The sequence below is a fragment of the Seriola aureovittata genome, chromosome 3 (assembly GCF_021018895.1).
Source record: "Seriola aureovittata isolate HTS-2021-v1 ecotype China chromosome 3, ASM2101889v1, whole genome shotgun sequence".
NCBI lineage: Eukaryota > Metazoa > Chordata > Actinopteri > Carangiformes > Carangidae > Seriola > Seriola aureovittata.
Genome location: NC_079366.1, coordinates 29,538,722 through 29,555,523, shown reverse-complemented (window position 1 = coordinate 29,555,523; position 16,802 = coordinate 29,538,722). Strand labels below are relative to the sequence as shown.

The window sequence follows — 16,802 nt, the reverse complement described above, 5'->3', positions numbered from 1 at the left end:
TCTTTCTTTGACAGCCTCTTAGCTTTTGCTGTGTTGGCTCTAGTCTCCGTGTTCTTCCTTTTGACAGACGACTGTAGAAACACGTCGTCGTCCATCACACAGTCGTCCTGGAGGACAGACTCAGCCACACTGGTTGCTGTGTGTCCTGGCTGCTCCTGTCCTTCAGCCTGAACACTGAGCTCCTCCTGATGCCTCTGGTCAGTGTTGGAGACACTGTGGTCAGTGTCTGCTGCTCCCTGAGTCTCTGTGAGGTTTGGACCGTCAGCTCCAACAGGAGTCTCTGCTGCAGACGCAGCAGCCTGACGGACACTCGCTCTTTCTGGACACGAGCGGATCAAATGTCCCTCCGCTCCACATCCAAAACATTTTAAAGTGTCAGAAGTCACGTGAACAGTATAATCAAAATCCTCAATGCGATATCTAAAAACTATATTCAGTTCCTCATTATTGTTTTTTAAGATCATGAACACCTGTCTTCTGAAAGACATGACGTGCTTCAGGTGCGGAGACTTGCAGCCGAGAGGGATCAGTCTGATCGGCGACACTAACTGTCCGTGTCGGCTCAGCTCCTTCTCCAGCATCTCATTCCTCAGAAACGGAGGCACGTTAGAAATAATGATTTTTTTAGCGGGGCTGACCAGAGACAGCACCGGAGTCAGAGTTCCTTTAATCACAACTCCACTTTCCACCAGCCCGTTCACTTTATCAATACTGTCCAGAAAAATAACCACCGCACTGTTCATCCTGGAGGCAGATTTAACACTGCCGTACCCCACAACTGCCCCCACAGCCAGGCTGCAGTCCTCCACCGACACACCGACAGCCGGAGAAAGCTTCACGGCGTGACGGCGAGTCAGCTTCTCCAACCCGGAGACGCCTCGCGCCGCCATGCTCGGCCGCGAGGCCGCGGCAGCAGCCGCCAAACAAAGACACAAATAGTCCCACAAATACACAACTCACACAACTTTGATGACAGACAAAACAAGTACAAACTCATCAACAGTCACACAGTGGAAGAAAAATCTGAAAAAGTTTGAAAAAAACTTACAAACTTTCACAAACGCTCTCTGCAACACACCGCTCCTCTCACACCGCCATTCACTCAGAGAGAGAGAGAGAGAGAGAGAGAGAGAGAGAGAGAGAGGGAGAGAGAGGGAGAGAGAGAGAGAGAGAGAGGGAGAGAGAGAAGGAGAGAGAGAGAGGGAGAGAGAGAGAGAGGGAGAAAGAGAAGGAGAGAGAGAAGGAGAGAGGGAGAGAGGGAGAGGGAGAGAGAGGGAGAGAGAGAGAGAGAGAGAGGGAGAGAGAGAGAGGGAGAGAGAGAGGGAGAGAGAGAGGGAGAGAGAGAGAGAGGAGAGAGAGAGAGAGGGAGAGAGAGGGAGAGAGAGAGAGAGAGAGAGGGAGAGAGAGAAGGAGAGAGAGAGAGGGAGAGAGAGAGAGAGGGAGAAAGAGAAGGAGAGAGAGAAGGAGAGAGGGAGAGAGGGAGAGGGAGAGAGAGGGAGAGAGAGAGAGAGAGAGAGGGAGAGAGAGAGAGGGAGAGAGAGAGGGAGAGAGAGAGGGAGAGAGAGAGAGAGGTAACGTGCTGGGGAGAAACACAGACGACTGCATGTGAATAAGGTCAAGTGCACTCTTTGGGAAAAGCCTGTATGAAAAGGGCCACATGCATTGTGGATGTGAATAGAGTGAAAAGGAGCGACCCGGTGAGAAAGAGGGACACGCTCATGGCGGCCTACATGCTGCCTGAAAGTGCTGGGGGCCAGCTCAGCGGATGTCGCCTGAGATGGGACTGACAGCCGCGACTGGAACATTTCTCTACAGGGCGAGAGGCAGAGCCGGCATCGTGTCGGCCTCTCTCTTCTGGGTTGTGACCAACACCAAACCAAAGAGACAAGGACCAAGACTTCAGTGTTCGGATCTGGTCAGAGTCCAAGTCACCAGCGTGAGTTTGAATGAGCTGCACTGAAAAGAACAGCAGAACACACTTGAGGCCAATTCTTTGGATTATGTTGTGACCAAAAAAAGGCGCCTCATCATCCAGTCAGTCCAACACAATCGGACTCATTAAAAACATCAGGCTTCTGGTTAAAGGCTCTAAAAATTGTTGGAATTTTATTTTGATCAGCCAATAAATTTAAATCCAATATTCCCATTATGTTCCACTTGCTATCTCTGTCTGTACATTTCTAAGACCCAACCCCAGCTGAACTCATCAAGTTTATGACCCCAACCTGCCCTCCTGAGGCTTTATTTCACTGTAATCCACTATAATAATAACTTTTGTTTGCCAGGCTTGCAGACGATGATTGGCAAAAGTCCGGAAAAAAAAAGACAGAAACTTCTCTGTAAATTACATTTTGAAAATAATCGAATCTGACCTCGACCTGAAACCCTACTTTCTAATTCTTCTCCACTCTCACAATTCTACAGTGAAATATTGCATCTTTTTATTTTATTTTTATTTGACAGCTACAGTCACTTTAGATAAAGATTTCACTTTTTAAAAAAGTTAAACTTCAACTAGTGGTTCCAAAATATTCCCACTTTCCTTTTTAATTTTCCTTTTTCTTTTTAACATTATTTATGCCCTCGTTAGCCCGAATGCTAAAATATAGGAGTTTATTTGCCTTTTTCTTCATTTTCTATTTTCAATTTTAATTCTTGGTATATTGATCATCTATAACAGGGAGAGCATAAGACTGCTACTGCTATCTTATTTAAACTTATCCACAACACACCTCTCTTCATATGTTCAGTATGGGGTTTTTTTGTAGCTAAAAACTGTGTTCTGCTTTTGTAATGTCGTCCAGGTCAGTGTCCATGTTCCTGTGTGTGTTTCGAGTCCTTGTGTTGAACACTTTCACACTCACATTACTTGTTTTTATTGCGTCTGGTACATAGTAAACAGATATTGATTGGTGGCGCTTACAATTATTTAACCTGATGACTTCAGCACTATATCTGTTGTAGCTGTTCTTACACAAGCCTAGAGGCCAAACAATAGGTCAAAGAGCCTTTGAAGGTCACACAGCCTGTTGTGCAGGTTATATTGAATAGAATGGGATTCAATAGACAGCAGCTTGCATACCGTACATGTTTGAGCCAGGTGTCACCAGCAGGGATGGAAGAAGTATTCAGATCCTTTACTTGGGTAAAAATACATATATAGGCAGTTTAAAATATCCCATTACAAGTAAAAGTCTCGTGTTCAAATTTCTACTTAAGTAAAAGTAAAAGTGCAAAAGTATCAACAAGAAAATGGAATATTGGACAGTTTTGTGTGTGTGGGTCTTGATCTTGAACAATTATTTAAATGAGACTATTTGTGACCATTAAACAGTGGAGCTCACAGTCACCTGAAATGTGAACGGGGCCTCTACTTCTCTTGTAAGGGATCAAAAACCAAAAAGGAAAGGCTGGGATCCATGGGGTTGATCTTGGAACAATGCATTTTTTATGAGCTTATCATATTTGTTTTATATCATTATTATTATATATAAGTTGTTTTACTGTTGCACCCAAGGGTAGCAGTTTACTCTTCGTTGTACAATTGTGCAGTGATAATAAACGCAGTCAATTCTATTTTATTCTGTCCATCTTGAATTTATATACATAAACAGAGTAAGAAATATTGTATTGCAGATTTAAAATAAACTTTTAATCCGTTTACACTGGCTTAGAACTGTTATCCCACATAACGGGATGCTCCTCATAATAAACCACGGGACATTTTAAACGGGTCAGACGGCAGCGACTTAAAGCTCATTGATCAGCTCGGTTGTCATTCTTGTTTTGCCCGAACAGCCCCTCGGACATCACATTGGCCGTTAAGGACGTCAGTGAAACAAACCTCCTGCTTTTATAGGGCAAATGCCTGTTCGGGGGTTTACGATTCGGATCCGCCCCTGTCGAGCACAATCTCGACATCCCATTGGTTGAATCGTCATTCCATAACCGACGTATCTGAGTGACACGTCACGATTGGTTCGCTTGAATTTCAATCACAGAGAAAGCTCCAGGCGATTGGTCAGCGCGGCCGCCGCTCAACGCTCCACTGTCTGCGGATTGGTGCAGCGGCGCGGGCGGGCTCCTCCCTGGGCTCGGTCTTCAAGGCTCGCGGAGAGCGAATGTCGTCATGAGCGGTGGGTAGGAATTAAAACATTGGTGTTTATATTACATTCTACTTCGCTAAACATTATATTTGCATTGAACAGGAAAGCACTGTACATTATGTGGTACGAATAAGTGTGTTTTAGGGGGTACTCGGGCAGCTGTGCGAATCAAAATAAGCATCGCACTTCCGGAAAGGGGCTGCCTTTTTCTGTAACGTTATCAAAGAGTTTGACTCGGCTAGCTGACGCGCAGCTAGCCAAGTATGCTAATGGAAGCTAAGTAGCTGGTCCTTTACCTCTTTTTATCCAAAATGCGGCAAAATGCATTTCCACCACTCATCCGTTCCACTAAAAACACAGTATAATGTAGACGGTGCAACTAACAATCCCATATTGGTTTGTTAAATTAAGCTCCACACGGACCAAATTAGCTTGAGCGAGCTGCTAGCCACCTTAGCCTGCCCCGGTTTAGTTAGTATTGCTAGTTAGCATGCTAGCCAATGTAGGCTGGATGTCCACAGCAAACCGACAGTATGTGTTTGATGGCGGCGCTATTTTGAGGCCGCACAGTTTTTTTTCTATTTGTACATAACTGGCAGGGCTTAAAGACACACTTGCATAAATGGTGCTGGTTTTAAAAAATGTTAAAAGTGTGAATCACTTTTGCTTAGTTTCTGCAGCAGTTCTGCAATCGCACGTCCGGGGTTGTACATCCTAAAATGTATTTCAGCCAGCAGAGAATAAGTGTGCTCAGCCAGCTGAGAGTGAAGTTGTAACACTTTCCCTTAATGAGGCATACAGCTCTAACAGAGGAAACAGAGGAAACAGTTCCTGTGTGGTCTGCAGCCACAACACAGTTTATTTTCTGTCAGGGCAAAGTTTAGTATTGACAGATGAGGCGGCAGAATTAGACAGTTAAGTTTTTTAAAAGAGGCTTTTGTATTTTTCCCATTTCCCCATAACAAGGAGCTTATCTTTGGTGTTTTGAATGATCTGTGTTTGGATATGGATATAATGAAGCCTCAGTTTGTGCCTGTCAAGTATTACCTCTACGCTGGAGTCAGAGAGCTACACATCTGTTTCTTCTGTAAAATAAATACCTGTGCAAAGTGAACCAAAAGTTTTATTCATTAATTTGAATCTATATTGATGTTACTATGTTATTTATTTTATACATTCAAGCGGAGTAATCCGTCCATACTTTTCTTGTGATGTTCAAGATGAAGAAAGAGACATGTTATTTTCAGCTGCATCTTTGTTTTTGTCCTGCAGCAGACTGAATATTTTTACATTCATTTTTCTAACATTGCACGCTATTCATATTTTAAAAACTAGAACAAATGCTTGTCTCTGTGACTCAAATGCATTGGTAATACTTAACTTTAGAAGCACAAACTGCCTTTCTTTAATGCTCATCAGTGCAAGCATGAAATCAGCCTCTATTGCAGATGGAGTAGATCCATGATTATTCAGTCGTTTCCCAGCAGCCTGTGCACTTCTCAGCAGGCTTGCTGGTCGCCAGAACAGTGCTCTGTGGTTGTCATGCACTTAGGTGTCACCCGCTGTTTCAAGTGTTTGCCAGTTAACGTGCTTTGAGCTCAGCTGATTTATTACAAATACTGATATTCAGTTTTGTTTTGCATGTTCATGAATGATGAGAGATGTTGAGTTAAAACTAAACGCCCCCCCTCCCCAAGCAGCTGCTGCTGCTTTAAATCACAAATGAAAACACTTTAAGGATGCTACAGCAAACACCGACTGTCTATGTTTCTATCGTACATTTGTCTGTTGCACTGGAGTTTATTTCAGACTATATATATTATTAAAAACCAGTGGTTGTACATTGTGTACAGGCTGTATTGCAGTTCATGCATTCATACCCGGAATAGGTCACTTGGTGTATATCATGAGTGAACCTCTTTCCTTGAGCAGTTCTTATGACAGTAACAGCCTCAGCCTATTTTGGCCATTAGGCAGAGATGCCTGATACTCAAGATTTACCCTGCTTTTAAACTATTGGGCATCCTGCCCTAAATGTACTTATGCTGACTGTCTAAACAGAAATATAATATGCTCAATAAATTGTGTCTTTTCCTCTCATAATGTTTTTGACTGCAGTCCAGTAGTGCATTTTCTTGCTTAGAGAGCGTCTGACTCATCACCAGTAGCTTGATACTTCAGCGTTGTTCATGCTTATACTTTTCCAGGGCCAGACATAGCAGCTAACTTACTAAAAACCAGCTCACTAGATGTTTTGTTACATTACAGGAGCTTCTGCGGAAGTTCAAAATGCTGCACTTGTTTTGAAAATGTTCATTATCTAGATTATTGTATCATTCAGAAAATCACGTCAAAATAACCAATGAATGATCAGCTGGTGCACACAGTACTTTTTTTATTTCATTTTAAATTCTGTATAACAGAGATAGCAGTGCTTTCTTAATGGAGCACACTGGTGTTTTTACAGGTATTAGCCTCATCTACTGTTTTATGTTACTGTTAACTGTTTTCCAAAGCATGCTTAATAGATTTTTTTTAATACCTCCCAGACAGCTGTTGGTTATGATGTATGTAATTATTTTTCAATAACTAGAAAGATATTGGCAATATATTACCCATCACAGTGGTAGTTAGTTACTCCCCCGTATGTTTTTGATCATTATTGCATCATTGTGTTGAGTTGTAGAAAGAAAAGAAAGAGTGAATAAGTCCTGATATTTACCGTTACTTATCTTAAGTAGCTTTAATCATATTTTGATTTTGGTTTCGGAGAGTAATGAATACATGTCGCTGGCTGTGAAAATAAAAATATAAATGTCATTCTAAAAAATACCCCCATGTGCAGTTAGGATAAATTAACGTTAATGCACTAATTGGTGTAACTAAAGGCTTAATTGGTGTAACAGATGCTGATAAATCATCACATGCTGAGCACAGTGAGGCATTACAGCGCTTGTCTTTCTCAGATCTGTTTCTGTTCTGTAGGACTGTCCTGAGATGTCCTTGAACCACTGAACGTAGATGCTGCAGGCATCCTGACTCTGACTCTCCTGTGTCTGTGTGTTTTCTCAGAACAACAGGACAGTATGGCCACCACTGTTGCTGTCAGTCCCAGCGAATACCTTCAGCCCTCCACCGCTTCCACGCAAGTGAGTAACAGCCGGATGTCGCCGCTCTCTGCTCCTTTTCTGGTCGCACTGTTGAAGTCTCCTGACGTCATCACACTCCATAAACCCGTCACACGTTCATGCCGCTGCACACTGTAGGAGCATTTTCACTGAGCGACGGATTTTGAAGTTTGTCGAACAGTTTCAAAGTTTGGTTTGTCGTAATTTTTCTTGTGCGTCTTTTTGAAAGCACCAATAGTCATTAAAAGATCAAATCAGACCAAAAGTATTGTGCTACTAGATTGATTATGTCAGTATCATTCAGCCGGGCTTTTTCATCCCAGGTGATGGCCCAGGTTCATTAGATCCACTGTGGTTTTAAAGTAGCTGAGGCTGACATTCATGCAGAATGCTTCCTCTCCTGCAGCTTGAGGATCACACATATGGATCACTGAGGGGCTCAAAAGCTTTGCAGGAGGAAACTCAACACCTACTACACCATGATTATGATTCTGCATGTGTAGTTGAAGGCTTACCTGTTGATTTATTTTCGTACCTCTCACCATCACCTCATCCGTCTCTCTTCGTGCTGACCTGTTTCTGCTCAGTTTGGTTGTCGTGCAGACGGTGTGAGTTGTATCTGAGCTGTTGTGTCTGACTGTGTCTCTCCCTGCAGGACACCCAGCCCTCCCCTCTGGCGCTCCTGGCTGCCACCTGTAGTAAGATCGGCCCTCCTGCTGCTCAGGCTCCTGTCACCTCTCCTCCAGCACAGCCCCAGCCTCGCAGGCTCCTCCCCATAAAGCCGGCTCCAATCGCCCCTGCTCCGCCCAAAAACCTGGGTTTTCTGTCAGCCAAGGGCAATGTGATCCAGCTCCCTGCCGGCCTGGGCTCCACGGCTCCTGGCAGCCCCATCGTCCTCACTATTCAGCAGAGCCCGGCTCGCACCAACACCACGGCCCCCGCCAACATCCAGTACCAGGTGGTGCCGCAGATTCAGGGTCCCCAGACTATCCAGGTGATGCCACAGGGTGGTCAGATCCAGCTCATACCGGGCACCAACCAGGCCATCATCACCACCCCCATGACTGTACCGGCCCCCGCCACCGCTCCGATCACGCCTCAGAAGACTGTAGCCATCAAGCCCTCCCCTAAGTTACGGAAGCCAAACAACTCTACTGCAAACATGGTGCAGCTGCCCAGCGGGCTCACGCTGCCGCTCAACGTGGCGACCGGAGAGGTGGGCGGGGCTCAAATCGTCACAGAGACGGCAGCCGCCCCTCCCACCCCTGGAAAGGGACGACGAGGGAGGAAGAAGAAAGTGGTTCTGGCTGCGCAGCCTCCGATTCCTCCTCCTGCACAGGCTGCCTCCCCTCCCCCAGAGCAGATGGAGACCATCCTGATAGAAGCTGGTGACAACATCATACAGGTACTGTAGCAGCAAAAACACTGATAATAATAATAATAATAAAAATAATAATAAAACATTTTAATTGTAAGAAAGTTACAAAAAAGATCATAGAAACACAAAAAATATGCAACACACAACAATATTAAATGTTAAAAGTTCTGAAAAGGTGAGTTTTGATTCGAGATTTAGATTTTTTCACTGCTCTACAAATAACACGTGCTGCGTTGAACAATCTGTGGTCACTTACTAGCTGAAGGATGTTAATTCAGCCAACAACCGGGAAGCTAATTTACTGTATTCTGTGTCGATGAGGTTTTGTTGAAAGTGCCAGAAAAATTTAGTTAGTGAACCTTGAGTTTAGAATTTTGTTATGACGGATATTGAAGCTCTTTTATCCGGTTAAAAACACAAACACAAAATGTTGAATGTCAAACAGATAACAGCATTTAAACTTCGTCCTTGAGAAGCTGCAGAAGTGAAAACACTTCTTCAATCAAACAAATAATCTTTATTAAACAAAATTAAAACATTGGTGCCTAACCTTAGTAGGATGTTGGATGAATTCATTCAGTTCATTCCTGCTGAATCGTAACGTGATCCATCTTGTGTTTTACACGATAAACTGGAAGCTTCTCTAATACATATTTTTATTTTAACAATCGATAAAAGTGTCACTTTTTTAATCTGACTGCATTCCTGTCACATCTGCAGAGCATTTTAATCTTTCAGCTCATTGTTTCGTTTTGTTGTTTTTACGACTTTGCTATTTTGGTTTCTTCTGTGGTGTGTACTCGCTCTCTCCGTGGTTTCCAGATGCTGCAGGCAGCTGTTTAGCTGTGAAAACCGACTGTATGCTACTTGCCCAGCAGCCAATGGCACACACTCAGTTAGAGGGAGTAGCTGGTGCACACAGTGGTGCATTTAGCAACTAAAGAGATGGATATTTTCCTCAGGATTTGGCAGGAGAGTGAATATAGGACTTGTTCTGTTCTACTGCCCCCATGTGGCCAAAAGTTCAGCTGATGGAAAACGATCTTACTAACTGGTGGTGTTGTGGTGACCTGTTTGTAGGAGAGGTGGCCGACTTCCCGGCAGCCTCCTTGTACACCAGCAGCCTTAACCCCTTCCTCCTCAGTTATAGCCGCACCACTCCAGATGTGAGTGTTGGCTAAAAGCCGAATCAGCACCTGAACATCACAGGTGTAACCTCCTCCTGTCTCTGTGTTTCGCAGGCTGGTAACAACCTACTGATCGTGCAGAGTCCCGGGCAGCCGGCTGTGGTGCAGCAGGTCCAGCTGGTCCAGCCCAAACCCGAATCTCAAGTGGTCCAGATCCCGCAGCAGGCCCTGAAAGTGGTGCAGGCCGCCTCCGCCACGCTGCCGCCCGTCCCACAGAGACAGTCGGTCCCTTCGAACCTGCAGGTCACTCCGACAGAGCCGTCACCAACACAGGTATCCATTCAGACACTCGCTTCAAAACTATAGCCTTGACAAAACTTCTGATTTCTAATTGGCTGCCATTCACAGCTATTAAACAGTGGTAAATGTACACCAGTGACGTGTGCACTCACCAATCACAGCAGAGCTGAAGCTGGGTCGTAGCATTCGACTACTTTAATTATATAGATTAAAACTAATTTACAATAAATCTAAAAAGGTTAATTAACTAATTTTACTGTATTCAAGTAATTATCTCTTCATTCCTAAACAACAGAGCAGAAACCTTTGTTTGAAAACAGAAACAGGATGTTTGACGTTTTCTCTCCTCAGATCCTCTTCAAAACAGCGTCGGGCGAGTGGCAGTCAGTTCTGCTCCAGGACTCGGTCTCCACGACAACGACCCCCACCACGTCGGTCGCCACCACCACGACTTCGCCGCCGGCCAGCACCAAAAAGACGCCGGCAGGGGGCCGGAAGGAAAGGACTCTGGCAAAAATCGCCCCGGCGGGGGGGATGATAGCGCTGAATACGTCGCAGCTCCCCTCGGCGACTCAGGCGGTGCAGACGATCAGCATCAACGGGGTCCAAGTTCAGGGAGTTCCTGTCACCATCACCAACGCAGGGGGTGAGTCGACGTGCATGTTTCCAAGTCGTCTGATGGTTGATTAAAAACAAGAATAACCCAACTGAAACTAAGTTCAAGGCGGTGTCACTGATCTTTCTCACATTTTTCTCTCTGGCCTAGAGGACGGAGTTAGTTGGTTTTCTCTGGAGGAAGACAAAGAACGTTATAGACCAGAACCAGAACCATTTGGTAGAGTAATAAATTGACTGTATATATAATTTACCAAGAAGGAAACTACTAACAAAAGTGAATAACTAAAATTGCAACTAGAAACTGAACTCAAACTCAACACTGTGACCATTCTCTGAACATACAGTATATCAGTAGGATATTTATGATGTCAAGTTGCCCTTCAAACTTCAATTAGCAGTTTTTTCTTATTTATTAGAAACTGAAGTTTTTTAAACATTTTGTGCTTCTGTAAATCACAATATAATACAATTGAAAATCAATACAGAAAAAAAATGTAATTATTGTCCAGCCTAGGGGCAAAATTAGCAGAAAATATCCACCATGACAGTTAGACGATGATGATGATGATGTTTTTATTTTTTAGTGTTTATTTAAGATTACTGCTGTATCACTACAACTATTCTTCCTGGGGAGTTTCTGTCACATCTCATGACCACATGCAACAAGAACAACACAACAGACACTATAACCTCACACACAACATGAAATACGAAACCTAGAAACACATAGACAAGATCTGATAAAATAAAACACAGTATTAATGCAAACAGAAAACATCTTTCTTCTTATTTAAGTGCAAAGATCAACAACAGCCACGTTTGAAAAATGGAAAAAAAAAAACTGCAAATTCTTAATGAAGTCTGGATACGAGCTCCATCTGGTTAGAATATATTGTCAGCTCTCTGCTTTCATGTGTCTGTATTATGTTAATGTCACCATTAATCATTAATTAGAATTTCTGGTGAACATAACTCAGCTGGGAGTCTAATTAGATTTTTGGAGGCTGCTCTCGTAGGAGCCCTGCTGTGTCTCTGACAGTGTGTCTGTCTCCGGGTTTGTCAGGCCAGCAGCACCTCACGGTGCAGACAATGCAGGGCGGGGGGCTCCAGCTGGCGACGACGCAGGGCCAGCCGACCATCCAGGTGGACCAGACCCTCACTTTGGAGCTGCCCGGTCAGCCAGGAGAGAAGAAGAGACGCATGGCCTGCACCTGCCCCAACTGCAAGGACGCAGACAAGAGGTGAGCGCGTCAAGAGACGGACAAATATGTCATGTCATCGTTATCCTTATGAATACAATTCTAATTCTTTGTTGAAATGTACATTAAATACAATAAATAAAGTTTTTGCTTCTGAAAATCAAACTTTCTGTATTAACAGAATCAATTAAATGACTTCAGCGTAACCCCTGGAATCTGTATATTTTACTGAATGTGTTTGTGTGTTTGGGCACGCTGCAGGCCCGGGGAGGTGGGGAAGAGGAAGCACATCTGTCATGTCCCCGGCTGTGAGAAGACGTTCAGGAAAACGTCGCTGCTCAGAGCTCACGTCCGGCTTCACACCGGCGAGAGGCCCTTCGTCTGCAACTGGGTTTTCTGCGGCAAACGTTTCACACGCAGCGACGAGCTGCAGCGGCACGCCAGGACGCACACAGGTGCTGTAGACGCTGAAGCACACATGTGAACACAAACACGCAGAGTTATAAAATCATATGATGGTTAAACTAAGAACGGAAGTTAAAATATGGAAGAAGAGTTTACAAATGAGAATAAATAATTATTCATTTTAACAGGCTTAATTACACAGTTGAGGCGCTGCATGTTCACCCTCTCTGTGAAATGATAGTGAAACTTTCCCCCATTAATCTGATGTTAAAACATTACATGACTCCTCTCACTTTCTCCTTTGTTTCCCCCGCAGGAGACAAGCGCTTTGAGTGCAGCCAGTGTCAGAAACGCTTCATGAGGAGTGACCACCTGGCGAAGCATTATAAGACTCACATAAACACCAAGAACCTGTGAGCCGGCTGTATACTGAGTATATACGCAGACAAACTCTCGGAGACTAAAGACTGAGTTAGAGGAAGGAGGCGTAGAGGAGACGACACCGATGGAGTGTGTGTGACTTATCCCATAATGGGAAATACTCCAAATAACAGTCCCTATACCCCCCCCCCCCCCCCCCCCCCCGCTCCTCTAGGACACTGTGTAGAGTGGTGTACAAAGAAATCCTTCCTGGTGGACTTCAAACTGATCCAGCAAATTTATTAATAATAGATTTTTTTTTTGTTTTGTTTTTCTCTCTGGTCTGAGTCGAGGCCAGAACCAGCTCAAACTGAACATGCGAGAAGACGAGACGGCGAGGCTTCAGATTGAGATGCTTAACTCTTCTTGCTTATTTATGAACTTCTCTTGCGGAAGAACATACACAGAATTATTCAGACACCAACACCCAAGACCACAGGACTCCAGTCACAGTTTCCATCTCTGTGGTTTTGTTTTTCTGCCCCTAAATCCTGCCTGTTTCTTGTTTTTTTTTGGTTTAATTGTGGAACACTGGGACAAGAGCTCTGAGAAATTGGCCGACAAGAACCAAAAAAGGAAAATAATTTAACACTGTGTTTTGTAAATTTATCAGAAATGTGAGAAATGTGTTTTTACCTCAGTGGATTGGTAATTTTGTTTTAAGTTATTTGTGTTTTACTGAAAAAAGTTGAGAATCGTTATAAAAAACTCCCCACCGCAAGACTTTTGAAGATCATTAGAAGTTTACATTGGCTATTTTTAAAGTGTGTAAATCCATACTATTAAACATAATATTAATAATGTTAATAAACTATTTATAACATTTTTTCCATACAATTGTTCCAAATTGATTTACAAAGTAGGCATGTAAAATAAAAAAGAAAAAGACTAAATGAAAGTTAAAGTTAAAAAACGAGGTGAAAAAATTTACAGCAGAAATATGAAGAGGATATAAAAGAACCAATTAACACATGTACTAATTTGCTTTGAGGGTACAGATGAGGCAATACAACGTCTGGTATCTCTGATCAGAACAAAACAACAACACTCAGTTCAGACTTGGAAATGGTTAAATCTGCAGTTCGGGGCCAGAAGTCACTGTGCCTTAAAAGTTGTTGTTAATATCAATTTACAAACAAACATGCCACAAGCAAAGAGCTGCTGGAGATGGAGGATTGTGTTGGTGTCTTGGGGAAGAGTCACATGCAGTGATCTGAACGCAACGAAAATGATGGTACAGAACAAATTTCAAGGATGTTAAATGTTACAGAATAAATCTAAAATCTTAAAAAGTTGAGGCTTTTGAAGGGACTTGACTTTCCCAGTTTTTATTGGTACATCAAATAAATGTTCATATCTTCAAAATCAACACTATGATGATTTCAGTATATACTAATGGAGAATAATAGAGGACCAAGGATTGATCCTTGTGGAACACCAGATTTAAGAGAATTTTAAATTTACCTGCCCCACCAAATTTTCCAAGTGATTATGCAGTGTTTAATCAACCATATCAAAAGCTGTGTTGTGATCAAGGAAAGTAGGATGTCATCTTTTGTTAACCACAAGGAAGAGATCATTAATAACGTCTCAGATGAGTGGAGGACTCTATCTATCTAAAGATGTGAAGGAGGCACTGTTAGAAACATAAATATAAAAAATTGCGGTTTTTACGGATAGTTTTGTAACCGATAAGACTATGTGGATCCATGTTGGGTTTTCTTTTTTTCTGTTGATGTTTTTCTATAGATGAAACATTCGTGGCAGGCTGTACCAATAACAAGTCCAAGTTGTGTGGTCGTGATGATGTCCAAGGAAATTGATGATTTTGACGTATGAAACTACAGTATGTATACTACCTAAAATTCTCTACCTTTAGAGAAGTGCTGCAAAAAAACACCTTAATTTCCTGTGTTGTCAACGGCGATGGGGCTGAGTTAATGCCCCTAACCCAAATCCAAGAGTTTTTAAAAGTTTGAGAAACAAGATCTAAGAGTTTTCTTGAGTCTCCAGGTGCTAAGGATTAAATTCAGTGAAATATTAGTGATTAGAGGCGTCTGTCGCCTGGTGATAAACCCGCTCATACTACTCTTTTCTCTCTGAGATCCAACCAAGGTTGCTGTATAGTTGGTTATCTAGCTTGGATACCACAACAGGTACGCTCACATCAAGGGCTGGGTGTCAAACTTCAATATTTTTTGGTACTGAAATGTGTCTGTGTGTATCTGAGAGGTGGAGTAATGAGGCACCAAATGTTCGGCCAAATCCATATTCTTTACTTGTTGTTTAATCCCATTTTTCTACTTTCAGACAGTATTCTATTTAAGTTCTTTAATGGTTTCTTGTTACATTTATCTTTAATATCAACTCAACAACTTCTACTTCTTTTGTTAACCGAAGAAGTTTTTTATCGTGGCGTATATTTTATTTTAGAAAAATATGTTTGACTTCTCAAAGAAAGGTGTCCAAAAAAAGTGAAAAGTTGGTACCTGTACCAAACGATACTCAGCCGTACTTGCCACTCCTTGTGTACTTATAAAAAAAAGAACAACAAAATTCCAGGGTAACTCTGCTATTCTGCTTTACAGTTTTGATTTGGTGATTTGTAGCCTATGCATTGCTGTAAATATGATTGAATTCCCAATTGTTTGGCCTGAATTGACAATCACGTCACAAAATGCAAAAAAAGGAAAAAAAAAAAAGCTTTCTCAGGCCTTCGATCAGTTACTTTGTACATGATTTTTTCCAGCTATGTGATAGCTTTAATTCTGAATTTACACTTGAGAAGTTTTTGTTGATATACTGATGACCAGCATTAGGCCTACTGTACAGTATTCACACAAGTTACTTAAATATAATTTGCTTTACAGCAAACATACTGTTGCTTATATCGTTTTTGATATAATGAAGATGTAGTGACCTTTCACTAACAGGTCATCAGTCAGTTCGAAGCCTGGATTTGTATCAGAGTTCCTTCTATTTAAGAAATACACCGACAGACGATTATTAAAAAAGCTCTTTGGTCAAATTAGCTCAGTGCCATCAGACAGCAGGTAGTTGAGTTTTCACTGTGGCGTGTTTTAATACTGTGACATACATGTTCAATGGATGGTGCAGCCTTGCTAGACACTATCCAACAACTACTTCTCTTTACACAACAGAGAAATTTGACCAAAAAGCTCAGGTCAAGTCAGATTTACTTTTAAAGCACTTTGAACCAGTTTTGTGAAGTGCTTCAAGGGGGGGCAACAGTCGATGTAAAGCTTAGGTGGCCAATATTTGGTGTATTTTTTTAAATGTGTCTGAAGACATGCGATGCCATTGGGATGGATAGACAGAGCCTGCTCATATTTATGTTTGTATTTCATGTCTAAATATGTAAATACAGTGTGTGTCTGGTAGACACAGTAAATGTAGGATATTGAAAAACAAGAGTTAAGCTGCCTAGTGTTGTGATTGGCGTGGCCAGCCCTGAAGGAAATGGACTTTGTACAGTGTGTAAGGAATAAAATATAATGTGACATTGTATAGCTTCATTCCTGCTTTGTATAAGACTTCTAGATCTTTTTTCTATTGAATTAAAGATGCCTTAGATAGCTGCACCCAGTATTTAATAATGTTCTTTTTCTGTCTAATTCCAGGTAACAACATTTATAAAATTCCTTTTGTGTTTTTAACTTATGTTACATGCTAATGTCATGTGCACTGTTTAAAATCCCAGGTTCCAAAATTTGTAAATTTAATCTTGATTGTAATTAAACATAATAAGATTTTCCAAATTAAGACATTTCTATTGCTTGGTTTCTGTGAATTAAATGCTTCTCCTTCTCCGAGCCCGTCTGTCATATAATGTTCTGCAGCCAATTTCTTGTGTACATCTGGAGAACCCAGAGAACCAGCAATTCATTTTATAACTTGTATAAAGGTGCTAAAACATAAAGTTTGCTCCTTTTTTACAGTCACCCCCTCAATAAAGAACTCAAACCATTTTTGCCTCATTTAATTTCTGCTGTCACACACTTTTGGGATAAATTATCAAAAAAAACTTGAATTTGAGAGTTTAATCCTAAGCTTTTCTTTGTAAGAGCTTGTTCCGCCATGTATCTTTATTATTATTATTC

The 16,802-nt window shown here is 42.1% G+C and overlaps 1 protein-coding gene across 2 annotated transcripts; it reads left to right on the top strand.

The window, feature by feature from the left end:
• Nucleotides 1–4,006: 4,006 nt before the first annotated feature.
• Nucleotides 4,007–16,668, top strand: sp2 (sp2 transcription factor). 2 transcript variants are annotated; one of them, XM_056371816.1, is made up of 9 exons: nt 4,007–4,136; nt 7,179–7,255; nt 7,890–8,639; nt 9,854–10,072; nt 10,391–10,685; nt 10,806–10,874; nt 11,721–11,898; nt 12,118–12,311; nt 12,578–16,668. In XM_056371816.1, exons 1-9 carry the CDS (start codon nt 4,130–4,132, stop codon nt 12,676–12,678), a joined length of 1,890 nt encoding a protein of 629 aa, XP_056227791.1. In that variant the 5' UTR covers nt 4,007–4,129; the 3' UTR covers nt 12,679–16,668. The 2 variants fall into 2 exon arrangements, with proteins under 2 accessions (XP_056227791.1, XP_056227792.1); XM_056371817.1 differs by lacking the exon at nt 10,806–10,874.
• Nucleotides 16,669–16,802: the final 134 nt, after the last annotated feature.

Bases quoted from the DNA above. Each gene is read 5' to 3' on its own strand.
- sp2 (XM_056371816.1), top strand. The intron at 10,875-11,720 runs GTAGAGTAATAA...CGGGTTTGTCAG, and splicing joins ACCAGAACCAGAACCATTTG to GCCAGCAGCACCTCACGGTG. The intron at 12,312-12,577 runs GTGCTGTAGACG...TTTCCCCCGCAG, and splicing joins GCACGCCAGGACGCACACAG to GAGACAAGCGCTTTGAGTGC.